Here is a 27,928-nt window from a genome sequence, read left to right on the forward strand (position 1 = left end):
CCTTTCCTAATCTGTTCAAGGAACCATAACTGGTCACCTTTAAAAAAAAAATCTAAATGTACTCAAATTAAAGTTTGATTTTTCAGTGTAGGATTATAGTTGTGCAATAAAACATACATTTATTTCAAAGCTATTTACAAAAATATGTACAAGAGTTGCCTGTAATGTGCATATTTTGCATCTTCTAGTTGTTTAAAAAACGTTTTCTCTTTGTAGGAAATGCAAGAATCCACGTACTCATTGTCTAACACTTATTTTTTTTTAATTACAGTGCAGTTGTCACATTATTCCAGTTTTGTAGCTATTAAAAAATGTTTCCTGTGTTGTTTTCGTCTCTCTTGTTCCTCGTGCTGAGATGAACCTTCACCGTCAAACACGTGATCTCAGAGCTCCACCTAATCCCCCGTGATCCCCGACGCAGCTGCCTCTCTGCGCCATCCTGCGTCGCCGCGTGCGTCATCAAAGCAGCTTGTGTCGTGAGCGGCTGCACATCTGTTTTGAGTCTGCTGGGTCATACGTTGGGGTCGCCCTCCAGCTTGGTGAGGTCCGACGTCGTGGCCATGAACATGCTGCGTCCCCTCTCCAGGCGGCTCTTCTTGTCCGTGAGCCGGAAAGCCTCCATGAACTCGTCGATGTCGATGCTGCCGTCGTGGTTGCTGTCGATGGTCTCGGCCAGGTTGCAGATGTCTTCGTCTGTGATCGCCATCTTCAGGTAGACGCTGAGCAGCTTCCACGTCTGCCGGAAGTCCTCCATGCTGATGAAGCCTGAGGAAGAGAAAGACCTGATGTCAAATTACAATCACCATAGATCAGGCATGTCCAAAGTCCGGCCCGGGGGCCAATCACGGCCCGCGGTCAGATTTCATACGGCCCGCAGCTTCGGTCTTATAATGTATTATTTATGGCCCGCCTGCACTGTGAAACAGAATAAATAAATCATAAAACTTGAAACTGTAATTCCTCCTTTCACCAAATGGTGGCAGCACCACTTTAATACTATCAGTCTCTGCCTCCGTGCAGCGAACCGCTCTCCACTCATTTCTGCCATGGCCACTGCAAAGAAAACGAGGAAAGTTTACAGTGAGGGCCGCCGCTTTCAAGAGAGATGGGAATTATAACACTTCTTCACTGAAAATCAAGGCAATTGTGCTTGTCTAATTTGTGAGACGGTTGCCTTGTTTAAGGATTTCAATGTAAAGAGACACTACCAGACTAAACATGCTAACACATACAACAAGCTAACAGGAAGTGACCACGAAGTGACCGTGCTGAAAAAGTGAAGCAGCGATTCTTCACGCGGGCCTGTGAGTCAAAAGAAAATACCACCAAAGCAAGCTACGAAGTTAATGTTAATAGCTAAACATGGCAAACCTTTTACTGAAGATACATTTATCAAAACTGTGTTATGAAAATGGTGGAGAACATTTTGCCCTGAGAAGAAGCAAGAATTTGAGAAAAATGTTTGCCTGGCAGTAACAGTGTGGCACTGAGAGTTGAGGACATGAAACTGAGTGTTTTGAACGGTAACATCTGTCACTATCAGCAGTGAAGAGCCAAAAGAACATTTGTGCACCTGGATTTATGGCACTTATTTTTATTAAACTCTTGAGTAAGATTTGGTTATGAACCTGTAGATATAGTAAATGATGAGCAAAATTCACTTGTTTTAAGATTTAATAATAACAGACAACTTTGCATTACTTATAACTCCTGTTTAAAATGTTCTTGAGGCAAAGATATTTTTAAACTCATGTAAATTTAAGGTATTTCATACAGTTTGTTCAATGTTATCTGACTCTCCAGATATGAAAGAAAGGCAGAATTTGTGTATTTAGAGTTGTTCTCATTTGCCTGAGTGGCTTATATTTGGTTATTTTGTCATTTGAAAAATAAAGATAATTGTGACAATGAAAATTGTTTTATAACAGTGTGTATTTGCATTAAACTTTTGTAGTTAAAAAATGTACGAACAAACTATTGGCCCCCGGGCATCTTCACTTGATCAAATCTGGCCCTCTTTGCAAAAAGTTTGGACACCCCTGCCATAGATAGAAAAACAAAAGAAAAAACAAGTAAATTTCCACCAAAAAAGATAGAAATGCTCAGAATAATCTCAGAAATTTACTTGAAAAAACAAGGAAATTTCTGAACTCCAAAAGCCAAAAATCTGCAAGAAAAACATCAGAAATTTTTAAACTTAAAACTTTTGGAGCTCAGATATTTCTTTGTTTTTTCCTGAAAATGTGCAAGAAAAAATAATCACAGAAAGTTTTAGATTGATTTCTGAAATTATCTAGAAAAAAACTTGGAAAAGTCAAAATGTTTTTTCTAGAAGATTTCTTAGATTAAAATTTCTGATTTTTTTCTTGTAAATGTTCCATTTTTGGAGCTCAGAATTTATTTATTTTTCTGAAAAGTTGCAATAAAAAAAGAAATTTTTAGATTAACCTCAGAAAAAACAAAGAAATTTATGAATTCCAAAAGTAAAAAAAAAATGATAGAAAAAAGCTCAGAAATTTTGAGATTTATCTCAGAAATGTTCTAGAAAAAAAACTTGGAAGATTGAAAAGTCAAAAAGTCTCAGAAAATCTCTGAGATGAATCTCAAAATTGCTGATTTTTTTTTCTCACAAATTTTCGACTCTTGGAACTCAGAAAATTCTGTCTTTTTTACTTTTCAATTTTCAAGAAAAAAAACTGATTTTTTTTTTAGATTAATCTCAGAAATTTGAAAATTAAAATTTCTGAGTTTGAAAAGTAAAAAGTAAAAATTAGCACAGTGTGGATGATTTTCAGTTTTACAAAATTTCTTGAAATTTTTGAGGTTTTTTTGGCAGAAATGTATTTATTTTTTTCTGTCTACAGTAGTCCTAATTTGCTGTGGATGCTGGAGGAAGAGGATGCAGGAAAGGTGGTGTGAAACTCTGTGACGGTTCAGAAGTGGGAAAGGGAGCAGTAGGTCAGTGGGTTAATCCCTACCAGGACTCAGGAAGCCGTGACCTCTTTGACACGCTCGTTGTGGATTAACAGAGGCTCAGGAGACTCTATTTAAACCAGAAACTTTTTACACCAAATTCCCAAGTTCAAAATCCCCAACTTTGCTTTTTCTCCCCAAGTAAACAAGCAAAAATTACCTGCACAACAACAAATTTAACAAGTAATATTTTAATTAAATGAACATTATTATAACAGTTCTGCGACAGTGTATTGGGGTTGTTGTAGTTAGAAAAATACTTGGAAATGTCTGAGTTTGAAAAGTCCTAAAAGTTTGACTTTTTCGACTGTAAGCGGAAGACCATTCATCTCAAAATTTCTGTTTTTCTCACAAATTTCCTTGTTTTTTCTAGAAAATTTCTGAGATGAATCTTTGTTTCTTGGTGGAAATTGACTCATTTTGTCTTTTTTATCTACAATGTCCCTAATATGCTGTTGTACATTTAGACGGAGGAGAATTAGGGAGGCTAAAAGAAAGATAAAACAGAATTCTGAATTTAATCTCAGAATCAGAATTGTTCAAATTGTTCATGTAAATCTAGTCTTAAAACTCAAATCTACCAAACCTGTCTACCAGTCCTGACACTAACCATCCAACAAACCAAAAGTGCATTAAAAACAGCGTTATTTTGTCTCGATATGCTGAATACATAATTAAACTGTGCAGTTCTTGTACCTGAGTTGTCTGTGTCTACGATCCTGAAGATGGTCTCCAAAGTGGAGCGATGGCGGTACAAAGTTTCCAGCAGGCTCTGGTCGATGTGCTGGTAGAGAAAAACAGAAAACAGAACCGTTTCTGGTCGACTGGTTTCTAATTGTTCTAAATTTACAGCCTCTTATTTCTTCCAGATTTTCCTCTCAATGATGTTTCTAAAACTTTTCCTAAAGCATTTCCTTATCCTTACACAAAAACATGCAAATCCACTGTTTATTAAATCTGCTGTCATGAAATATTATGATTTGGTTTGTTACAAAATAATGCAAATAATGTTTAGAGTAAAATTAAGTTAAGGTGCAAAGATTTTTTACATTAAATTAATCTAAAAATGGTTTGTTCGTTTGTGACATGTTTTGGAAGTTTACAAAATATCAAGCTAAAACAAAAAGAGATAAAAATTATGGAATAATAATTCACTTTTTAGAATGTTTTAGGCCCTTAACACCACAGATATAAAAACTTATTAACATGTAAGGTGTCTTGAGTCTTTCTCTGTTTATTTTCCTTTATAGACAATCTGAATCGTTTCATGCATTTGACAACAAACAAATGACTTGCTTAGCAAAACATGGGGAGAGTTTTTAGAAATATTGTATAATTTTTCTAATTCCTGATAGTATTAATCATATTTATAACCACATCAATTTCAGCTATTGGGGCTTTTTAAAGTTTCCTCATAATGCTGATAAAGAAAACTTATCCATACGTTTATAAAATTTAGGTTAAATATCTTTGTTGATCTGTGACTGGCTGGTCCCAGTTGCGTTTCTGCGTCCTTACGTCTGTGTTGGGCCCTTTGATGGCGAGTTCGTTGAACCAGTCGTAGTAGTCGATCATGCCGTCGCTCGACTTGCAGGTGACCAGCTGACAGCGCAGCATCCGCCACGGCAGATTCAGGTGCATAACGCTCTCCACCGCTGAGGCCCAGTCAATCAGGGACACCAAACCTGGTGGAGGTCAAAGTTCACATCAAAGGAATACTTCAGCTCCTCACTAAAGCAGGGCTGCAGCATCTTGTTGTTAAGACTTCTGCGTGTATGGTGATGAAGCGTCAAGGAATCTGATTAAAGGGATTGAAATTAAGTGAAGTAACTATCCAGAATAAAATGTGCTGCACTGCAAAAACACAAAATGTTACCAAGTATTTTGGTCTAGTTTATAGTGCAAATATCTTAGAACAATTGAAATAGGATGCAACGAACTTACAGGTAACTTGATGAAAAGGTTTTACTTCCACTGACAGATTATTTCACTTATAACAAGATATCTTTCACATAGGTAAGATAATCTGCCAATGGAACTAGTTCTTTTTTCCCAATATTAAAGGGGACATATTATACAAAATTCACATTTTAAAGTAACAAGAGGCTCTAAATCACCTCATTCTGGAAGGAGCTCGAAATACACCATAAACTATGTAGACTAATAAACTTACTAGACGAAAATCTCATTACCTACAAATGACTGTTAAAAAAATGTAGTGAACATATCATTTGTATCCCATAGACCGATCCTAACCTGTTCAAGGAAGCATAATAGGTCAACTTTAAGAAATTATTGACTTAAAAAAGCTCCTATATCTTGTTGAAAAGTTACTTGTTTTTTCTCATTTCAAATGTACTAAGATATTTGCACTAGAAACTTGGTAAGACTTTGTGTTTTTGCAGTGCATTATATTTACTCCTCTACATTTTCAGGACTGTTCCTTCGACAGAAAGGAATCACTTATCTTCCATCTAAAGTTTCTATGAAACTGATGGAAGAGATTAAAAACAGGCGTTGTTTATCCTGAATGGGTATCGTAGTGCTAGACAATGGATACAAAAGATTTGCGCTCAAATTTTCCTCAAACAAAGCACTGAACTTTCAGATTGTCACCAGATCCAATGGAGGCTGAACGTGTGAAAACCGACACCACACACCTGCGTTCTTTGTGTCAACCTTTTTGAAGGCACAGAGGAGGTCTGACTTGTGCGCAAACAGCTGCTCCCGCAGGACTTTCAGGGCCGAGCGTTCGGTTCGCCCGACGCTGCAAACGACACGGAAGGAAACAGATTAAATCGGATTAAAACTATTTAAGATGCTTTACAATGTGTTTCTCAGCCACCAGTTCACCCCACCTGTTTTGTTTCATTTCAGATATTTAAAGCCAGAAACGACATCAACTGATACGAAACACTTATGTCATGTTTTTCAGTTCAATGGCATTTTTATCGACTTTGTGACTACCTGCCTATTTCTTCAATGCAAAAACATGAAATCTTTTTGTCTAGTTTTTAGTATAAAATATCTTAGTACACTTGAAATAAGACAACTTAACTTATAAGTAACTTTTTATCAAGATATTCAAGCTTTTTTAGAGTCAATAATATTGCTTAATATTGATGAAAAAGTTATTTTTCCACTGGAAAATTATTTCACTTATAACATGATGTCCCTGCCATGTTATAAGTGAAATAATCTGGCAAAAGAATCTGAACTTTTTCATCAATATTAAGGAATTTTATTGACTCTAAACAAGCTTCTATATCTTGCTAAAAAGTTACTTATAAGTCAATCGTGTCTTATTTCAAGTGTACTCGAATCTGGATAAAAAACTACGTTTTAAGACTTTGTGTTTTTGCAGCGTTTGGATGTGGAAGAGCATGTGTTTTTTTTTCTGAAATTAGGAAAATCAAAGCTCTACATTTCGTCTTCCACATGTAATTTGTTCTGCACATGTTTGACTCCAGGTATTTTTCCTACCTTTGCCTGGCGGTGAGTTCTCTGGTCATGCTACTGGCCTGGTACTGGATCACATAAGGCACGAGGTCTGGACCCAACTTCACGTAGGCCCCCCGGTTGCTTCCCACGTCGTAATAATTTGAGGCAGAGAACAGAGTGAGGACCTGGGTGAAGACGGTAACAGAAGGCGCTCATTAGGCGACACTGCCGGTGTTTAAAGGAAGGATTCGTGGGGTCGACAGATGAACTAACTGTCGACCCGATCTCACCTTCCGGTTGTGGCAGAACTCGTAGCCCTCCTGTTTACACTCGTGTGAGCGGATGATGAGCTGCATGTTGTGTCTGTTCAGGAAGTCCTCAGTGACGTCCGGACCCCAGTAGCAGCCTCCGCCCCTCACCTCGTTGGGTATGCAGCCGTCCTGGTTCATCGGGTCGCTCCACAGCAGGTCCAGAATCTGCAGACACACAAAAAGAGATTTTACAACTAAAAATAAACTTTCACAATAGGTGAGTTACTCAGTTATTCAACATTTAGTTTTCAATTCCAAAATTCTAATTTCTATTTGCTATGGTTTACACCACAGGTGACCAAACCTTTTGCCCTGGGGGGCAAAATTGGCAAATATAAACTACTGACAGGCCACAAAATTCATTAAATTAAAAATGTCCAGTGGCATTTTACATCGTAACTGTAAAAATATAGTAGGAAAACATTCATTTCCATTTTTTTGGGGTCATCGATTGTTTTCTGTTTTGTTGGCCAAATTTTTTACTGCTCTTGGCTTGTGATCAGGAACCAAACAATATCCTTTCAAGTGCCACAAATGGCCCCCGAGCCACACTTTGGACACACTGCAAAAGCTAAAAAAAGGTTTTTTTAAAAACTGCCCACAATTTAATTGCTAATTATTTCATATACTGTTAAATATAAAGAGAAATATAATTAATAAAATAATTATTGGATGTATTTTCAAGTTTATAAAGCTAAAATTTATTAGATGAAATTGAGAAATTGTTTGTGCAGGACTGAGTATTTTTAGTATTTATAATCCACAAGATTTCCTGACTTGTTCTTTTACTCGTCCCATCAAGCACCACTGGTAGGACTGTGTGTGACATTGTGGCCATTAGTGTAACCAGGAAGGGACAAACCTTTCAGGTTGAGTTTTTCCTTTTCTTATAATAAAAAAATTAATTTCATCCTTAAAATTCCCAATATTTTGAACTTGTGACCGACAAATTAAAAGCAAAAGAGACATTTGTCTCTCAGTATTGCTGATATTAAGTTAATTAAACAAAGATCTAAGGAAATCAAAAAATGTCTTGTATTTTAAGTCTCTGGTCGCTGTTTTTATCTGTTGAACAAATGCTGGAAATAATTTTGTGATGTAATTTGATTAAATTACTGCCTTACGGCCCACAGTCTGGGTCCAAAAACCTCTAAATTGTTGAGTCACAATCGAAGACTCTGAGCAGCTACCTAGCAACCCCAGCCCAGCCCGTAACCTAGCAACCCAAGCAGACCGGCAACACCTTTTATAGCTGTATGTACAATGGCTGCTGGAAAAGACAAGTGTTTTGTTGTTGACGTACCATTCAGAAACCACTGCTGCATTCTTGTTGGTTGTATAGGAGGCTCTACTAATGCTTTTCAAAGATGTATCATTGTATAACTGTGCATCAGTATGCAGCAATTTTTATGTGTGAGTATAAATGTTAAGTTGGGGGCGTGACCAGCAGCAGCTTATTTGGATTTAAAGTGATGAGAGACTCTCAAACAGCTCATTATAAAAGGAGCTAAAGATAGGCAGAACTCACTAAAATCTCATTATATAAAAATCATTTTGTCCAAATTATGTTTTGTATAGCCCATAAACCTATCCTAACTTGTTCAAGGAAGCATAATAGGTCACATTTAATTCCCAGACACATTCTAGGTGCAGAAACTCTACATGGTTAAACCTTACCCTAACCCTAACCCTTTTAGAGGTTTACTGCATTATTCATTCACAAGTATTGTAAGAATAAAAGGAGACAGTCATTAACTAAACCAAGTATAATAAATATAGAAGTTTCTCTCCGCATTTTTACAGTCTATTGTTTACGTTACGGTGCAGCAGCTGTTCATTGAGCCGAGCTGCTCTGAAGCCGCTGAGACAGTCAGCCTGAAAAGCAGATTGAAGTCACGGCAGGGAGATTATCGAGGATTACAGCAGTCGAAGCCTTGGCTTGTCTGGTTGTGATTGGAAGAAGGCTGGAGCACAAAGGTCGTGACCCCTGACCACCATGTCTTTGTACGCTTGACACCGTTACGATGTAAACATCTCAGGTGGAGCTGTGACCGATAAACAAATCTGCGTCTGGAAAATGACCAACTCCTTTCTTTCACTTTTTTGTCTGTGAATCTCCAGAGATTTTTAAAATTTAGATCCAAGCGCGACATTTTGGAAACTGATGCGTTGTAATGCATAAACATCAAACATCAACCTGAAGAAATACTCCTTGTGGTTGAAAGGTGAACTGTTCCCTCTTGGTTGGGGCTCAAACTTTGCCTCACATGGAGCATTCTTTAGTTTGTAAGCAATAATTGAACAGATTACAGTTGCAAATAACGATGATATAAGTTATCACTTAATCTATCAACTATTCAGATGATTAATCGATTAATCAAATAACAAAAATGGAACATTCTGCAAATTGGAAATGCATTAAAATATACAAATAAATAATTCAGTTTCTTTTTTAAGTAAGAAAAGAAACATTTTCAAAATGCAACATCATAGCCTGATCACTTGTAGCGAAGGATGCATTTGCTGCCAAAAACAAATAACTAACATCAACATGTGAAAAGCTCAACCCTTTCTGCTTTACTTACCATCAATAGAGTAGGGCTGATCTGATGATTATGTTTTAGATTCACTGATTCTAAAGTAAGAGTTGTTTTTTTTACCTAATTTGAACCATGTGAAGGTAAGATATAGAAAAAGAAGGATTTTTTTATTATCTTAATTGCAAAGTAAATATATTTTTTGCATAGTTTTGGACTAATTGCTGCTCTGAGTGTGCTGTTCTTCCAGAAATTGATCTTTTTTGAGTCTGTATTTTCCAGTTAACAATTAACTGATTAAAAAATTAGCTAATGATTATTTCAAAATCGATTAATCACGATTAATCACGATTAATCCAATAATCGTTTCAGCCCTGGTAAAACAATTAATTGGTGCGGTTTAGTTTGAAGTACATTTATGGGTCAGAATCATAGAGTCAGTAAAACACACTGAAGTTGTAAAGAGACAAAATGGGGTGAAATTTATGAATTTGCTGTAAGGGCGATGTAAATATAATCCTAACATTCCTTCAGTTGTCCTCCATGCTTCATGTGACCTCAATGTCATCTGCTTATGCAGAGTGAGGAAGCATCACTATTAATCACAATTATTTCAATTAATTGATTACTGAATTAGTTGATGGTTATTTCAATAATCAATTAACCACAATTAATCGTGATTAATTGTTTCAGCCCTGCAGTCTATATCTGTGTTTATGTATTTAGAAATCTCTGGTCAACTTATTCACTGGGAATTTATCCTGCCAGAACTTTTGAGAAAACATGAGGATAGTAAGAAACCAGTGGGGTTGACATTTTGGAGGTATTGATGTGCTGTCTGTGCTGAAACCGAATAAATTATTATTATTTTTAGATATTTTTAGTTTCTGAGAAGATTCTCAGCTCTCTTACCTGCCTCCACTCGTCCTTGGCGTTGTCGCTGTTCATAGAGTCGGTGGACGCAGACAGAATGTCCTGCTGTGACCTGTGGAGCGCCGCTGCCAGGATGACCTCTCTCCTCTTGCTGTGCTCCAGCTCGTTCTCCATGTTGGCCTTGATCCGGGTCGAGAAGTCCTGCAGCGAGCGGTTGTGGAAGCACTCCCGCGGTCCGAGCGGCTTGGGATACGTGAGGGACGCCCGGCGCTGGTAGATCTTACTGGTGCTCCAGAGGTCGTCGTCCATGTCGATGTCGATGGACATGCCCGCCGAGCTGTGGTTCCTCCTCTTCGGAGGCCGCAGCGCTGAAACATACTGGGTCAGAAACAGAGCAGAGAGTGAATGTAAAGACTGTGGATAAGTCTAAGTTGAGCGAAACGTGAATGTTTCTCACATTGTATCGGTTCACTTTGGTCAGAACGCTGAGATCCGTAGAGTCGGAGATACCGCCGTGGAGGACTAGCACCTTCTGATCGATGATGGTTGCTAATGGCAACCAGCTGAAAATCTTCTGCAGCAGCTTCAAGATCCGCTTTCCGTGAATCTGAGGTGAAACATGAACAGAATGTAATACAGTTCGTTTCAGATTAAATTTAGATCAGGGCTGACACAATTAATTGGTTTAATTGTGATTAATCACGATTAATTACTTAAATAATTGTCAACTAATTTAGTAATTGATTAATCGTTAACTCCAGTATTCAGACTAAAGAAATAAGACATTTACTGAAATCTAAATGTCTTATTTACATTTCAGAGTATTAATTAAGCCAAAATGGTACAAAAATGATAAACATTTTGCATTTAAGATCAAAACACATTTGTAAACATGTTTTAGCCAAAAATCCTCAAGTGGCTGATTTAGCTTCACCTGGTTCAGATCTACTAAATCAAAACTGTGGTATTGTATTTTTAGGCAATAAAATACTTAGTTTCTTAATTAAAATAGGGACTGAATTATTTGTTTATTTGCATTTTTTATGTATTTATAATATTGCATAAAAAGGTTTAAGTGGTTGAATGAAAAATCTGTACAATGTACCTTGTATTTAGTCAGCACCTCCTTGGTGAATCCATACCTGGAAACACAACAAAGGAAGTCAGAGAGAAAACAGGAGGCTTCATTCACTCAGATTTATACCATTAATCCCCAACATTTGCATGTATATTTTTCCACCTGAGGTTGATGATGTGGTCCTCATGGTTGCCTCTGTTCAAGTAGACGTCACACGGATAAACAAGCATGAACGAAAACAGGATGAGGAGAATCTCAATGGAGTCTTTTCCTCGGTCGACGAAGTCTCCATTAAACACGTAGGGCTTCTCTAAGGACGGCGTGCCATTCTGGGATGTAAACAGGCAAATAATGTAAGATTACACGGATAATCTGCAGCATGCATGCAAACAATGAAATTGGCAACAGTACACAGAGAAGAACACGGGATAAAAAAAAATAAAGCAATAATTTGTCTCGTGTTGTCAGGATACGAATTATTCAAGAGAGGCTGCGGGTAACAAAAGGTGGTTTGTTTCTTAAACACACTTTCCACTTGATTGTTTTTTTCTAGCAAAAACATAGACAACGTAATAGCTAAATATTTCTTACAACTTAGATGTAAGCAATAGTTAACTTAATCCTATCTTACGAGATCAAAAAGTTCTCAAAAATTATTTTTAAAAGCCTCAAACTGGACATTTGACGAATAAAAAATATCTTCACCACCCACCGGTGTGTTCGTAATCTCTTAAAGTTATCAGAGTGATCACAACATTTTAAAATAAAAAATTAATTACAGATTCTGCCTCCAAACTAACGTAAGGAAAATATCAAAGAGAAGTTTGGAAAAACCTTTACAACCCTAAACATAACGTAAGAATGGCCCAGTCAAAGTCCAGACAGAAATCCAGGTGAGAATCTATGACGTAAGAAATGTAACCTCTCCTGACTGTCTTGTGCTATTTTGCAAACAAGAATCTGCAAATATTTCATTGTTATATATGATATTTTCTCCAGATATTCAAAACTAGCTATTTTTATTTGTAAAATATTTTTAAAAAAAGGTTTTATTTTCGTTCCATTTCATATCTATGAGCTGCAATCGGCTGACCTGCTCAACAAAAACCCCGTTAAACATACAGATGTCTCAGTTGTATCGAGAACAAATTTGTTAAAAGGTACAAAAGATAGTTTGAGCACTTGAAATAAGACAAAACTAACTTTTCAGCAAAATATGGAGGCTGTTTTAAGTCAATAATTCCTTGATATTGATTAAAAGTACTAGTTCCACTGGCAAACTGTTTCACTTTTAACATGGGAAAAATGTTATATGTCAAACAATCTGCAAGTTGAACTAGAACTTTTTAATCAATATCAAATAATTATTTACTTTAAAAAGAGCTTCTATATTTTGCTGAAATCTGCTTTGTCTTACTTATAGTGTACTAAGATATTTGCACAAGAAACTAAACCAAAAATATGTATTAGTTTGTGAAAAGATCAGAGTGTACCAATTTAAATGTAACTGCATTAAATATCAGCAGAAAAAAACAACATTTACAATATCTAACCTTGTAAAAAATCAGCAGCAGATCCTCCAGCTGTCCATGCAAATCACCTGCATGGACAAAAATGAATCAGTTCATACAAAAGGAACTGTTCTTATGTTCATTTTTGAACAGTATTCTCATGCTTAAAGGGTCAAAACATGAGTCTAATTTACCAAATGTTGTTTACCAGAGATTTGTTAAATCTTACCGCAGATAGTGATTTCCTTGCTGTGGCAGGTGGAGATGCGGTTGATGTTTGGCAGCATGCGGAGCAGCTTCCACGTCTCCAGCAGCAGCTCCAGCACGTAGCGAGAGTGCAGCTGCTGCTGGGAGAGAGAGGAGTGAGAAAAGATGGCCGAGGACACAGATGCATAAACACACAGCAAAATAATGCCACCATGAATATTCGTTCCAAATATTAAATTAATTCATTCATTAAATTCATTTATTTAATGCAATTTATGTGGAATTTTACACAAAAACTGACAATAAACATGTGACAATGTGTAGTATAAATAATTAACAACACAAGTGTTCAAACTGAAGGCCGCCACAGCTGTGAAACTTTAAGTTGTTTTTATTTTTATACAGCCAGATTATACAAATCAGTCCCTCTAATTTTTTGCGGAAATTCACTGACAAAATATTTGCATTATTTGTGCAAATTCACCAGCACTTTTTTATACTAATGCATGAGTTTATTGTAAATTTTCCTCAAAAATAATCAAAAACTGATACTAGCTCCACTTGCAGGTGGCAGTATTTCTTACTTCTACTCTACTGCTGCCTCGGCTTTACTTGATGTCCGCGATCAATGTGGAGAGTCATAAAAAGTCACATTTACTGTCACACATAAGTGGGAATGTCACACATTTTCTTTCAAATATTTCTAAGTTAGCAGCACAAAATCAGTAATTTGGACTGCAAAAAAAGTAAAACAACTATCAAGAAATCCTGTGAGAAGATGTTAAATATCATTTAATTGTCCAAATAACTTATTAAATCAAGACACTGGATTAAATATTTTAACAGTTTGTTAATGGCTTTTATCAAACATTCTGGCAAAATCGGCCCTTTTAGGACGTTTGCAATCTTGACATTGCCCAAAATAGGCCTGGACTATATGGCTGAAAAACATATCACATATTAGCATTTCAAATCAGTCAATACTGATAATGATTGATTAATGTTTTTGTTTTAAATATCTGAAATATTTCCAAACTGCTGGCATGACCGTTTCTGTTTTATCCGTAGTTTTCACTCCAAATTGTTGTTTTTATTTTTAAGCAGTTACGAGGCGCTGTGGTAAAACCATAAACTGCTTCTGTGGCAGTTACTCAACAGGGTGTTGCTAGGTAACCACAAGTGACTCAGCAAGTTGTTGCTAGGTAACCAAGAGTGAGTTGATTCCACTAACTTTGCTTAGCTAGCTGTGAGAGGTTGAGTGGCTAAAGCCTTTCATACATCGCCCAAAATATTTTATCAGATATTTAAAGATATATACTGTATGTAGTAATAGATTAAAACTTTAGAAAAAGGACATAAACTTGTTCCCCATAATTTATTTTTGCAGATAAAAACACGTGAGGTGTTTGTGTTCCTACTTTCTTGCTCCTGAAGGCCTCTAGCAGGCCGACTGCCTGCTCCACCGTCAGCGGGAAGGTGAGGTGCGGCCCGGAATAAACCTCCGGCACTTCGATGTTCTTGTAGCAGAAGTACCGCTCCCACTCTGAGTCCCAACAGACATCATTCTCTCTGAAGATGTGCGAGATCAAATTTCCTGGAAGGACGACAAAGTTCAAGCTCAGTTTGATTGAAGAAACAAGAATTTAAAAAATATTTTGATTTACGTTGGGGTTTACCCCGGTGAACGAGAGGGTAGCATCCCTCCGCCTACGGGTGGGGGGACGGGTTCTGACTGTCGTTTGTGCTTACGGGCCGAACGACAGTTCAGATTACCCACCCTTTTTGGAGTCCTTAGAGGGGGTACTGGAGAGTGCTCCTCCTGGGGACTCCCTTGTTCTGCTGGGGGACTTCAACGCTCACGTGGGCAATGACAGTGAGACCTGGAGGGGCGTGGTTGGGAGGAACGGCCCGCCCGACCTGAACTCGAGCGGTGTTCTGTTGCTGGACTTCTGTGCTCGCCATGGATTGTCCATAACGAACACCATGTTCAAGCATAAGGGTGTCCATATGTGCACTTGGCACCAGGACACCCTAGGCCGCAGTTCGATGATCGACTTTGTCATCGTTTCATCGGATCTGCGGCCATATGTCTTGGACACTCGGGTGAAGAGAGGTGCGGAGCTGTCCACTGACCACTACCTGGTGGTGAGTTGGCTCCGGTGGTGGGGGCGAAAGCCGGTCAGACCTGGCGGGCCCAAACGTGTTGTGAGGGTCTGCTGGGAACGTCTGGCGGAATCCCCTGTGAGACGGAGCTTTAACTCCCATCTCCGGCAAAACTTCGAACACGTCCCGGGGGAGGTGGGGGACATGGAGTCCGAGTGGACCGTGTTCCGTGCCTCCATCGTCGAGGCGGCCGATCGGAGCTGTGGCCGCAAGGTTGTCGGTGCCTGTCGCGGCAGCAACCCTCGAACCCGCTGGTGGACACCTTCGGTGAGGGATGCCGTCAGGCTGAAGAAGGAGTCCTATCGGGCCTTTTTGGCCTGTGGGACTCCGGAAGCAGCTGATGGGTACCGGCGGGCGAAGCGGCATGCGGCTCGGGCGGTTGCTGAGGCAAAAACTCGGGCGTGGGAGGAGTTTGGAGAGGCCATGGAGAAAGACTTCCATACGGCTTCGAGGCGATTCTGGTCCACCATCCGGCGTTTCAGGGGGGGGAAGCGGTGCAGCACCAACACTGTTTATAGTGGGGATGGTGTGCTGCTGACCTCTACTCGGGACGTTGTGGGCCGGTGGGCGGAGTACTTCGAAGACCTCCTCTATCCCACCAACATGCCTTCCACTGAGGAAGCGGAGCCTGGGGACTCTGGGTTGGGCTCTCCAATCTCTGGGGACGAGGTCACCGAGGTGGTTAAAAAGCTCCCCGGTGGCAAGGCCCCGGGGGTGGATGAGATCCGCCCGGAGTTCCTTAAGGCTCTGGATGTTGTGGGGTTGTGTTGGTTGACGCGACTCTGCAATGTCGCATGGACATCGGGGGCAGTTCCCCTGGATTGGCAGACTGGGGTGGTGGTCCCCCTGTTCAAAAAGGGGGACCGGAGGGTGTGCTCCAATTATAGAGGGGTCACACTCTTAAGCCTCCCTGGCAAGGTCTATTCAGGGGTCCTGGAGAGGAGGGTCCGTCGGATAGTCGAACCTCGGATCCAGGAAGAGCAGTGTGGTTTTCGTCCTGGTCGTGGAACACTGGACCAGCTCTACACCCTCGGCAGGGTCCTGGAGGGTGCATGGGAGTTCGCCCAACCAGTCTACATGTGTTTTATGGACTTGGAGAAGGCGTTCGACCGTGTCCCTCGGGGAGCCCTGTGGGGGGTTCTCCGGGAGTATGGGGTACCGGGCCCTTTGATACGGGCTGTCAGGTCCCTGTATGACCGGTGTCAGAGTCTGGTCCGCATTGCCGGCAGTAAGTCGGGCTCGTTTCCGGTGAGAGTTGGACTCCGCCAGGGCTGCCCTTTGTCACCGATTCTGTTCATCATTTTAATGGACAGAATTTCTAGGCGCAGCCAAGGTGTTGAGGGGGTCCGATTTGGTGGCGTTAGGATCTCATCTCTGCTTTTCGCAGACGATGTGGTCCTTTTGGCTTCATCAGATCGTGATCTGCAGCTCTCGCTGGAGCGGTTCGCAGCCGAGTGTGAAGCGGCCGGGATGGGGATCAGTGCCTCCAAATCCGAGGCCATGGTCTTGAGCCGGAAAAGGGTAGAGTGCCTCCTCCGGGTCAGGGGGGGTGTCCTGCCCCAAGTGGAGGAGTTTAAGTATCTCGGGATCTTGTTCACGAATGGGGGAAGAAGGGAGCGGGAGATCGACAGGCGGATTGGCGCAGCGTCTGCTGTCAAGCGGGCGCTGTACCGGTCCGTCGTGGTGAAGAGAGAGCTGAGCCAAAAAGCGAAGCTCTCGATTTACCGGTCGATCTACGTTCCCACCCTCATCTATGGTCATGAGCTTTGGGTCATGACCGAAAGAACGAGATCGCGGATACAAGCGGCCGAAATGGGTTTTCTCCGTAGGGTGGCTGGGCTCTCCCTTAGAGATAGGGTGAGAAGCTCAGTCATCCGGGAGGGACTCAGAGTAGAGCCGCTGCTCCTTCACATCGAGAGGAGCCAGTTGAGGTGGCTCGGGCATCTGGTCAGGATGCCTCCTGGACGCCTCCCTGGTGAGGTGTTCCGGGCACGTCCCACCGGGAGGAGGCCCCGGGGAAGACCCAGGACACGCTGGAGGGACTATGTCTCTCGGCTGGCCTGGGAACGCCTCGGGATTCCCCCGGAGGAGCTAGAAGAAGTGGCTGGAGAGAGGGAAGTCTGGGCCTCCCTTCTGAAGCTGCTACCCCCGCGACCCGACCTCGGATAAGCGGAAGAAGATGGATGGATGGATGGATTTTGATTTACACAAAGCTTACGTTCTGTGCTGGATGGTGTGAAGTTGTCCATGAGGTAGCCGAGGAAGTTATAAAGCTGTAAAATGAAGGAGAAAGTAAAATGAAGACTGAGGTGTTGCTTCTTTTTCTTTGTTTGTCAGAAATTTGAACAATTTGAACATTTCCAGTGGTTTTCACCTTGATCTGGGCTTGTTCTCCGGAGTATTCGATGGACTGGAAGATGTGCCAGGTGTATCTCCGTCTCATCTCTGTGCGAGCAACATATTGCCGGTACCATCGCTGAATCAGGACAGCAGCTCTTATAGCTAAAACATAGGGAGCAGCTGATTAACTATGAGATATATTTATTTTTTAAAAATAACTTAATTACAGCAGAAAATCTTTATTTATTCATACTAAAAATCTGCAGATTGTGTGCGTCTGCTGAGCTTATCATACAAATTACTTCTCTGTCCAACACTCCTAAGAACGGTTATAAAGGGCATAATGAAGAAGCATTGTTGAGATGATGTTATGAAGGCAGAGTGTTGGAAAGAGCAGGAGCTTCTTAAAGAGACAGAGGCCCAATTTTAAGCTGTCAAATTGCAAAGTCAAAAATTTTTCAACCTATGTTTGGTATATATAGCATTTACAACGGGCTATTAGGGCCACGCTAAGAAAAAATAAATAAATTATGAGAATAAAATAGTAAAATTACAATTATAAAGTCACAATATTACAATAATAAAGTCACAATATTACAATAATAAAGACATATGAGACTAAAGTCGAAATAATACGAGAATCCAGTCAAACTATTACAACTTTATTCTCATAATATTATGACTTTATTCTCGTAATTTTATTTATTTTATTTTTTCTTAGCATGACCCTAATACTCCATTGTATTTTTAGAACTGAGGATAACATAGTTACTTAATTGAGCAACAAAATTATAACCCATTTAGGGTGGCTACACCTAGTTGAGCCCATTACTCAACCAACTCATCTTTAGAGGCTATTTAGTTATTGTGTTGGACAAAAACAACCACCATCATCTGGTTCTCAAACTTATTTATGGAGTGGGAGCCATGAACAGGTTTGTAGACGAGGATGAAGAGGGAACAAAAACAGGGGACTACGCACACAGCCCTGAGGCATGCCATTACTCTAGATCAGGGGTGTCAAACTCCAGTCCTCAAGGGCCGCAGTCCTGCAACTTTTAGATGTGCCTCTGCTGCACCACACCTGAATAGAATAATTAGGTCATTAGCAAGGCTCTGGAGAACTTATCAACACAAGGCGGAGGTAATTAAGACATTTCATTTCAGTGTTTTGTAGCTGTGGCACATCTAAAAACTGCAGGACTGCGGCCCTCGAGGACTGGAGTTTGACACCTGTGCTCTAGATGGTAGCTGAGCAGGTGGAGTTGCCTGTCGTCCCAAACTAACTACAGCAACAGGGCCATAGTTATTTAGTTTTGTTAGTTTTCTACAAATATCAGGATGGAGTTTATCCCGAAAAGCAGAACAAGCTCAGAACAGAAGTAACTTACTGGTGACGGCTGAATGCAGCAGAGCAGAAACAGAGAGACGCATAATTCATGGATACAAATAAAGTTTAGATATATGGAAGAAAATATGGATCTTCTTGTGTTAAATTAAATAACTGGGGATTGATGATGATGATGATGATGGTTGTACCTTTCCTGGAATGTTTGTTGAACTGGCTGGACTTTGAGACGCCACATCCCATGACTGTTCCTGTTCAAACCCCAGAGAAACATGATAGTTAGTGAAAAAGGCATCGCACATATCAATCTATAAGAAGACAAATTTTTAGCTTTTTTTAATTTACTTATTTATTTCAAACACGATGTTAAAAACAACAAAAAAAACGGTAACCAGTAGGACAAGAGAAAACATGTGCGTACTTAACAGTAACAAAATAATTAGCTTACCACCACTTTTCTGTTTGGAAGACGTTAATACTTATTTAATTCTATCCCTTCTCTCAGTCTAATGAAACATATCACTTACAGACTCAGTACTTGTCAGGAATTTGTAATTAAAAACATGCTGCTTGTTCACTGCGCTAGAGAACCAACAAATAAGTTAAATTACACAAAAACATAATTATTACAAACTGACTCTCATAACAAGACAAGAAAATGTACTGACCCATAATAACAATGACAACTGTAAATAACAAACGGACATACAGCATCAGAATAATTACCAACTCCTTGCCAACGTATGAATATGTAACTGCTGATTCATTTCAGGATAATTTACAAGAGAGATTACAGCCTTTTCCCATTATTTTAAAACAGTTCTGCCTCTGTCCAAGTCTCAGATAATAGCTGAGTATTTCGGTAGCAGAGGAGCTAAATCTGGAGGCCATTCATGCTTTAATCCTGTTAACTGCTGGTTTGCTCCTTCCCTCTGTGATTGGCCTCAATCCTGCCTCACAGGTCTGTTTTTGTCTCAATTCTAAGAAGCCTTACATAAAACAAACTAAAGAAACACAAAAACAGGAAATCTCTGCCCGGATGGGGCATTTTAAAATGTCCGACTTTTATTTGAGTTCAATGAATGAAATAATAATAAATGATTTTTGATTTGCTAGGTGGCTAGATACTTTATTGACCCACTTATTAAGAAGATAAATAAACAAATAAGACATCACTAAAAGGAGGCATAAGCAGCTAGCTTCCCTTCTTCCTGCCGGAAGCCTGATGGCAACAAGCCGTGTTTTATGTTTACACTGGAATGATTTGGTTAAATCTACTACAATAAAAAGCAGAATTTTGTTAAAATCTTTATCCTTTGTGAACAAAAACAAAATATATTTTAAACAGTATTGAAAACCTTAAAGATGACGCAAATATCAAAACGTAGAGTAAGACAGTCTTTTTTTCAAATCTGTTGATATTGATAATTATTGATTAATTTTTTGTTTTAAATATCTGAAACATTTCCAAACTGGTGGTTTATATACAGCTTCCAGTCCACTCAGTTTTTTGTTTTTAAGTAAAGTTTAAGTAAGTTATGAGGCACAGTAGTGAAACTTTAAACTGTTGCTGTGCCAGTTACTCAGCAGGTTGTTGCTAGGTAACCACAAGTTACTCAGAAAGGTGTTGCTAAGTAACCAAAGAGTGAGTGAGTTAGTTTATGTTTTGTCTTTTTGACCAACCAATTTGACTGACTAAAATCAGATTTTTACTTACGTGACAGCCTTGCTTATCCGGTAGCAGCTGGCCTCGTTGTTTGGCTGTCTGCCTGCTGTTCCAGTATGAATTTAAGCAGCCATTTACTCAGTTGCATTATCCACAAGTTCGCCTGGATCAGGTCATTCACCGCTGTGAGCGAGTCCGATTAGAACATCAACACCGAGGCCCCATGAAGGATGCGACTCTGACTGTCCAGCTCTTCCTCTCTGCGGCTGACGCTCGTTTAGTCCTGACTCCCTGACCAAGATCTCATAATCAAAGCACCAGGCCACAAGTGGATTACCTGAGCTAATGACTTGATGCGACTAGAGGAATCTCCATGGTGGCAAGAAGGAAGGCAGCCACTGGTTTTGAGAGGATTTTTGACAGCAGGAGACTAACTGGGTGTTTACATGTTATCTCAGGAAAATTTAACCAAGCACACACAATGAAGTCTCACTAAAACGATTTTTTACATTGTCCTGATGAGATCTTGATAAACTTATGAAGAAAGCAAGTAAATTTTTCACTAAAGTTCAGTCTGAAGGCTGTATAAAAAGTATAGGGCATATGTATGATTTTCAAGGTGTCCAACCATTGTGAATTGTAACTTTTTGGGGGGAAAATTACTTTTTGGAGTATTTTGGAGTAAATTCACCAGAAACAGACACATGTTTTTATTAATGTCTAATAAACTTTACATTGAAATAAATTACGGATTTATTTCCTTTTGCCTGCTCTTGTTATTTTGTAATTATGTTATTTATTTGAATTATTTACATTTTGGTCCATAAAATATCCTAGATTTCCACATAACTTCATATTTTGGTCCATCTGATGTTTTGATCAGTATCATTGTACTTGAAGCCTTATTACCAAATGCTTTTTACTCTTACTTGAGTAATATTTGGGGGTGTGGCAACTTTTCACTTTTACTTGAGTAAAAATATGTTGAAGTATTTCTCCTAAGTTTTGGGTACACTACCCACCTCTGCCCATATTCTAAATTAGCACAAAAGTTTTGTCTTTGGGTATTTTGGAAATTAGCTTCTTTAACAAAACAAGCACGTGCAAATTTGCCAACACAGCTAAATCAACCACAAAGTCAACAATTAGCTTACATTTTCCCCTGTTCCTTTCCAGTTTTTAATATTTTCCTTTTTTTTTTTATAATTATCCTTTAAGTATGGACAAATATATATATATATATATTTTATTTTACCTTTTCGGTAATTTCTAGTTTTCATCTACTTCTGTGTGTTAATAAACCAAAACCAACCTCAGAAACCTTGTTTTATAAACACACGCGAACGTTTGTGCTCTTGAACAGCCCTCTAAACGCCGTAGAAACAAAGACGGACGTAGCACCGGGCATAGGTAAGCTAATGCTACCGTGGCTAACGTCCACTCTGCGTTTTAAAGCTGCAGCTAGCTGGTTGCTAGTTGCAGATGTTTGGATACGTATCTGAAACTGTTTGAGTCGCTAAAAGTTATTTAGGAACAAAAATACCTCTGAAAAAGAGGAGATCCAAAACTACTGACTGTGTCGAAGATTCGCTTTGGTTAGATAATGTTAGACCCGCAGAGGTCATTTAAGGTTCAGTTGTCACAAGCTGATACTCGTCCTCCTTTTGACAGCATAAGCAGAAAACATCAGCTGAAGATTGATCTAGTATGAAATGGCAGCTGTTTTTTTCCCCACAGTTTTAAGGTTTTGTGATCACGAATCCTCATAAACGTCTTTAAAATTTTGTGGGATTACTTCACTCTTTTGAAAGACTTTCTTTGACGTAAGAGTGTAATTATTAAAATACAAAATATCTCTAGACTCACAGAAAACAAGGCCTGTTTAAAATTTTACCATTCATGTTCCAAAAAATTTATTGTGAAATGAAGTAATTAAAGAGTGATTATTAGTAATCAAAGTGATTAGTAAGCCTGTCATGATAAATTTTGCTGGATGAGAAATTGTCCTTGTAATTATAGCGATAAATGACAATATTGTTGTTTTGAGACAGTTTTCATGGCATAATAATTCAAGTTTGCACTGTCAATCACCAATAAACTTTCATTTTGGAAAGAATACTAAACACTGGAATGGAAAGATATTTTAAAGATCCAAAAATAAAACCAAAACCAATAAATAAAACAAAAATAAAAACCACTTACATCTGAAACCATCAATTAAATGGGTCATGTTATATCTGTAAGCAAAATTGATCAAGCTCATTTTAATTTAATTTACTGATTAATTGCAACTAATTAGATTTCTCCTGGAAAATACTGATTTAAACTTTTAAGGTCTGACCTCCAGATTACATTTTTGACTCATATTACAGTTTTGGGTTTGTTTTTCTTTTTTAAAACAAAAGTAAAATTGTGCTATAGGATCTTTAGTTGAGGTAATAGGTTTGAAACCAAGAGAAAAGGAAAAAATTAGAAGCTTTTCGGCATTTAAATCTTAAGTCATGTTAGCTTAAGCTGCATGAAAGAGCTTCCTGTGTGTTGATATTTATTTAGTAGGATAAATGGACTCCTGGTATTTCAGTTGCATCTGATCAAATCCGATCTATATTGATCTTATTCAACACCTACAGATAAATTACTTCCTAGATGGGGAGGCATGTGTTCTGTTTGCATTCTGCACCAAAATCTTTTAAGAAAAGTAAATTAATTCCTCTTCATCTCAAAGGGTTAAAAATAGGATTTTATTTTGGTGATTTGTGGCTTTGAAGACTTAAATCAACAGGTTGCCTCTGGATGAACTTTAACCTCCTGTAATGAGGCTGAATTCCAACCTGTGGCCATTTGTCCAAAGTTTGTCATTCATTTTCCATCTACACTCAACTATACCTACTAAATAAAACTGTAAAAATAAAACATGGCTCATATTTATATAAATTCCCCATAACTTTGGTGCTTGAACATGGAGCTGACGTTGTGTAGAAAAAAGTATTGGTCTTTTACGCTTTGATAAACTAAACATCATAATGTTTCATGTTTTCTATTTAGCTGCAGAGACATTTCTGTTTTTGGAGATTTCGGGGGGGAAACCAAAATGTTTAATTGGACAAGGCGAGGAAAGCTGCACAGTGTGTCTCTGTTTGAACCGATCCGGGTCAAATTAATTATCTATGTGGTATCAGAAGATGCTGATCACATGCTGCATGTAGACGATAATCAGTGGCTGTTCAACAAGTCTAAAACGACGTTCCTCAAGTTTTATTCTGTGGAACTTAAAACTTCAGAGTGATCCTTGAAGTTGAGGCGATCCAATCCTCAACAGGTGTTTTGTTCTGACTTATGAACATTGAAAGTAATTTTTATTTACACTGCAAGTTAAAATAATTATCAATGTGTTGCTTTTGATAATTCTTGCTAATCATGTATATTTCTGAGTAAAATTGAGCCACATTTCCTTGAATCATAGTCATTTTTATTTATTTTTTTAATCATAAAAATTGCCATTTTCTTTCCAAATAATTACTTTTTAAAGTTTCTCAAATCTATGCACTAGTTATAAAGACAATGATAAAACAATAATTAGATAAAGAATTGATTCTATTTTAAAATTACAGACAAAAATAAGGAAAAATAATCTTTTTGGCTGAATTTCATGAGACACATCTTGGTTTCTACTAGTTATTTACACTTTTTAAATATTTATAACTCCAGATTAAATTTGTTTAATTGTTTATTCATGAGCAACAAATGTCGGGGATTTATTTTATTTCACACTCAAACTTGTTTGCTAAATGTTTTGAAACATAACAAAAACATAATTTTTTCTTCTGAGCCACTTTTTCTATAATTTAAGTGATTTTATGAATCAAAAAAGAGCAAATTATTAATATAGATTATATATAAAAATGTTTTAGTTGCCATCTTAACCCTGTATTTCTTATATTGTGCTATTCAGAGTAGACTGTGAACTCTGTCATATGATGAAACCGTATTTTATGTGGGAGAGGATGTCTTTATCTCTGTGCAGTAATCCTTTTTTTACACTTCTGCTTGTGTAACAAAGAGGAAACCTCAGCTCAGCAGCTCGCAGCCATCGAACTGATTCATCGGATCAGTTTTAATTCCTGACTGGGTTGGAAGATGAAGATCGCTTTGCTGGGAGCCACTGGGCAGACTGGACAGTTTCTGGTCAAACAGGCGCTGGAGCAGGGCCATACGGTCACCGCCGTCGTCAGGAACCCGGCGAAGCTCACAGTGCACCATGACAACCTCAAGGTAAAACTTAACCCAGGTTCAAAGTTCAGGTGCGTTTATGGAGCCACATATTCAGCATGTTGTTTCTTTAAGAACCGAAGCCGTGCAATAATAGTAAACTGTAACACAATATATAGTTTTGTGATGGATGCAAGTTTTTAATTTTAATTTAACTTAAAAGCTAAAGATAATCCTTGTTTTGTCTGGTGTAACTTTAAAGGGGACCTGTTATGCCAAATTTTCACATTTTTATACTTTCATTTGGGTCTCAACAGCTTCGAAAAGCAACCCAGGCTCTAAAATAAAAACACCCAGCTGCTTTTTTGGCAGTAAGTTAAAGTTTTTTGGTGTCTGGAAAATGAGCCGTTTTCAAAAACCTCCAGAATGTAATGTGACAAATCAGCAGGCACTGCCCGTTACCTAGCAACCCCAATGGAGCCCAGTTTGTTACCTAGCAACCTCAATGGAGCCCAGTCTGTTACCTGGTTTTACTGCTGAATGTCTTATACAATGGCTGCTGGAAAAAACTAAGTGTTTTTCTGTTGACTTACGATCCAGAAACCACTTGCTGCATTCTTGTTGATTGTGCAGTAGGCTCTACTTGTGCTTTTCAAAGATATGGTTGTATAATTGAGCATTTGTTTGCAGCCATTTTCACATGTGAGTGTAAACATTGAGTTGGTAGGCGTTGCCAGCAGCAGCTTGTTTGAATTTAATGTGACACAAGGCTCTAAGTCAGCTTATTCTGAAAGTAGCTAAAAAAAAGAAACTACAATCTCCTTACCAAAAAATAATTTAGTGCAAAAATAAAAAAATACTTGTTTTGTATCACCCATAGATCAATGGAAGCCAAATGAGGCCACATTTAACTGGAGTCCTGCCAGTTTGTGTAGGTTTGTAGCCCAGTCCTGTTTCATGGATGTTTTATCATTATAAATTATATATGAAATATTTTACAATATTTTGCGAATTGTAAATTGGCAGTGAGGTTTTCTGTTTCCAGATCAGGATCGATTTTATTTCACTCCTTGTGAGAAATGAGGCTTGAAGTCAGAGCAGGAATCATGAAAGATGTCAATAACTATTTTGGCTGCACATTATGAAAAATTTAGCCGGTCGGCTCAATTGATACAAGAGAACACTGAGGTTTTTAAGAAAATGGCCGCTTATCAATTAATTATTAAGTATTAAATACAAACCTGAGGATAAGAACAAAGTACTGTTGACTGGTTCTCTTTATGTTTTCTCCAGTTTATCTTTGTGAAACATGTGTTTCCCTTGATCAAAATGGCTTCATGTTGATCAAAATGGCTTCATGTTGATCAAAATGGCTTCATGTTGATCAAAATGGCTTCATGCCGACCTGCTGTCTGTCTGTCTCCAGGTTGTGTCGGCTGATATTTTCTCAGCAGACAGCCTGAAGCCTCATTTCAAAGACCAGGATGTCGTCATGTCCTGCCTCGGCTTTCCGGCTTCCTTCTTCTCCGGCGTGACGGGCTACACCACGTCGATGGCGGCCGTGGTCGGCGCCATGAGAGAAGCCCGGGTCAACAGGGTCATCACCATGACTTCTTGGTACACAGACCGTAAGTGGGCTGCACAGGTCAGCGTGTCAAACTCATTGATGTGGCAGAACGTGTTGATAAAAACCATTAACAAATATTGGAATACCTGAACTGATAACCTGCTTATCCAAAGTCTCTAAAGCAGTTGCCATGGAAACCTCCAACGACAGACTTATTATCCCCATAATTACTGAGTAATGTCTCTTGTAGATGAGAGATTTACCTGGTAGTGCTACTGTTGGTATTTTTTTATGTTTGCTTTGTGTGAGATTGTGTCATATTTTTTTATGTTGGTTAGCTAACTCTGGAGCCCAGTCTCCGTTCCTGATCCGGTTCCTTCTCCTGCCGATGATCCGCAGCGTCCTCAGCAACATGTACGAGATGGAGCGCTTCCTGCAGAAAACCGAGGACATCAACTGGACTGTAGTTCGGCCGCCCGGCCTGAAGAACCTGGCAGCCTCAGGTGAGAGTAGAAAAAAGTAAGAAGTAGAAAAAACAAAACAAAATCAACGGGTAAAGTGAAGGTTGTTGTTGCAGCTCAGGAGTTTCTGACGCACGAGGGATACTTTGTGCCTGACAGCAGCGGTCAGGTGGGAAGAGGAGACGTGGCTCGCTTCATGCTGTCCCTGCTGAACAGCAACGCCTGGGTCAAGAAGGGCGTCGCCTTCACCACCAAATGAAGTCACCGGCCGTTTCTAGCCACACAGACGTTTTCTGGTTACTTTGGTGTCCGTGCTGCACTGCAAAAACAAAATCTTCCCAAGTATTTGGTCTAGTTTCTACTGCAAATTTGTTAGTTCACTTGAAATAAAAACCAACTCATAAGTTGGGTTGTTTAGAGTCAATAACTCCTTAATACTGATGAAAAAGTTCTAGTTTTTCTTCTATAAGTTAAGGAGATATTGACTTAAAACAAGTTCATGTAGCTCGTTGAGAAGTTACTAGTAATTTATTTCAAGTGTACTAAGATATTTTCACTAGAAACTAAGATAAAATTACTTGGTAAAATGTTGTTTTACATTAACCAAAGCTTTAATGGGAGCAGCAGCAGCATACCAGATAGGGGCGTCGTCACTGTGCCTGCTCTCATTGCTAAAAATAAACGTTATATATTGTAAGTGTTCCAGGTAAAATGCGTGATAAAGGTCCAGTTTTCTCTACACTCTTAAATTTATCCGTCTAAATGACTAACAGAAGAATTACCGGCTGGATTTAATTCACTGGGATTTAAAATATTTCTGATAAGGTTTATAGGTGGTTGTGAACATTTAATCACTACTTCTTTTATGGTACTAAAGGGCAAAAATGATTGATTGGATAATTTTTCCAGACATATGAATATTTAGTAAAACTGTAAACATGTTTCCCTAATAAAACTATCAGCTTTACTGTGAGGTTTGAGTTAAAGTTGTATTTAGAAAAGTTTAGAAAATCTGCAGTCTTTTTGGATGAACTATGTTCAAAAAATATTCTTACAGTGGATAAAACTTTACAATTATTGTCTTGATGAAAGCCTTCATTTGCTCTAACATGTTTTTATACTCTTAAAATCTTTTCTGTGAAATTAATGAGAACATGAAGCAGCTCCATTATTGGGGTGTAGTTCATACATTTGTCCACATGACTGTGGTATTGAACCAACCATCCATCCATCCATCCATCCA

General features: G+C 38.8%; 2 protein-coding genes across 4 annotated transcripts; one reads left to right on the forward strand and one right to left on the reverse strand.

The window, feature by feature from the left end:
• Positions 1-245: 245 nt before the first annotated feature.
• On the reverse strand, positions 246-21,102 carry LOC102219812 (serine/threonine-protein phosphatase with EF-hands 2-like). Of its 2 annotated transcripts, XM_023343243.1 has the most exons (18): positions 20,500-21,102; positions 18,974-19,033; positions 18,826-18,834; positions 17,469-17,596; positions 17,313-17,367; positions 14,350-14,525; positions 12,954-13,068; positions 12,767-12,813; positions 11,376-11,542; positions 11,241-11,277; positions 10,593-10,742; positions 10,175-10,513; positions 6,705-6,890; positions 6,457-6,599; positions 5,634-5,740; positions 4,492-4,658; positions 3,670-3,757; positions 246-765 (listed from the first exon to the last, which is right to left on the reverse strand). In XM_023343243.1, the coding sequence occupies exons 2-18, from the start codon at positions 19,023-19,025 to the stop codon at positions 512-514; spliced, it is 2,220 nt and encodes a 739-aa protein (XP_023199011.1). In that variant the 5' UTR covers positions 19,026-19,033; positions 20,500-21,102; the 3' UTR covers positions 246-511. The 2 variants fall into 2 exon arrangements, with proteins under 2 accessions (XP_023199011.1, XP_014324984.2); XM_014469498.2 differs by lacking the exon at positions 18,826-18,834.
• Positions 21,103-21,771: 669 nt separating this feature from the next.
• Positions 21,772-27,652, forward strand: LOC102231060 (uncharacterized protein YwnB-like). Of its 2 annotated transcripts, none has more exons than XM_023343190.1 (5): positions 21,772-21,858; positions 24,509-24,720; positions 26,084-26,285; positions 26,563-26,727; positions 26,807-26,929. In XM_023343190.1, exons 2-5 carry the CDS (start codon positions 24,586-24,588, stop codon positions 26,839-26,841), a joined length of 537 nt encoding a protein of 178 aa, XP_023198958.1. In that variant the 5' UTR covers positions 21,772-21,858; positions 24,509-24,585; the 3' UTR covers positions 26,842-26,929. The 2 variants fall into 2 exon arrangements, with proteins under 2 accessions (XP_023198958.1, XP_005801041.1); XM_005800984.2 differs by having other exon boundaries at positions 21,773-21,858; positions 26,802-27,652.
• The last annotated feature ends 276 nt before the right edge of the window (positions 27,653-27,928 follow it).

Source organism: Xiphophorus maculatus, chromosome 12 (assembly GCF_002775205.1).
Source record: "Xiphophorus maculatus strain JP 163 A chromosome 12, X_maculatus-5.0-male, whole genome shotgun sequence".
Classification (NCBI taxonomy): domain Eukaryota; kingdom Metazoa; phylum Chordata; class Actinopteri; order Cyprinodontiformes; family Poeciliidae; genus Xiphophorus; species Xiphophorus maculatus.

Excerpts from the sequence above, each read along its gene's own strand:
- LOC102219812 (XM_023343243.1), bottom strand. The coding sequence starts at position 19,025 with ATGGGATGTGGCGTCTCAAAGTCCAGCCAGTTCAACAAACATTCCAGG. Across the intron at positions 14,526-17,312 it reads CACACCATCCAGCACAGAAC|GAAATTTGATCTCGCACATC; the intron begins GTAAGCTTTGTG and ends TCGTCCTTCCAG. Across the intron at positions 10,743-11,240 it reads AGGTGCTGACTAAATACAAG|ATTCACGGAAAGCGGATCTT; the intron begins GTACATTGTACA and ends GTTTCACCTCAG.
- LOC102231060 (XM_005800984.2), top strand. The coding sequence starts at position 24,586 with ATGAAGATCGCTTTGCTGGGAGCCACTGGGCAGACTGGACAGTTTCTG. Across the intron at positions 24,721-26,083 it reads TGCACCATGACAACCTCAAG|GTTGTGTCGGCTGATATTTT; the intron begins GTAAAACTTAAC and ends GTCTGTCTCCAG. Across the intron at positions 26,286-26,562 it reads GACTTCTTGGTACACAGACC|CTAACTCTGGAGCCCAGTCT; the intron begins GTAAGTGGGCTG and ends TATGTTGGTTAG.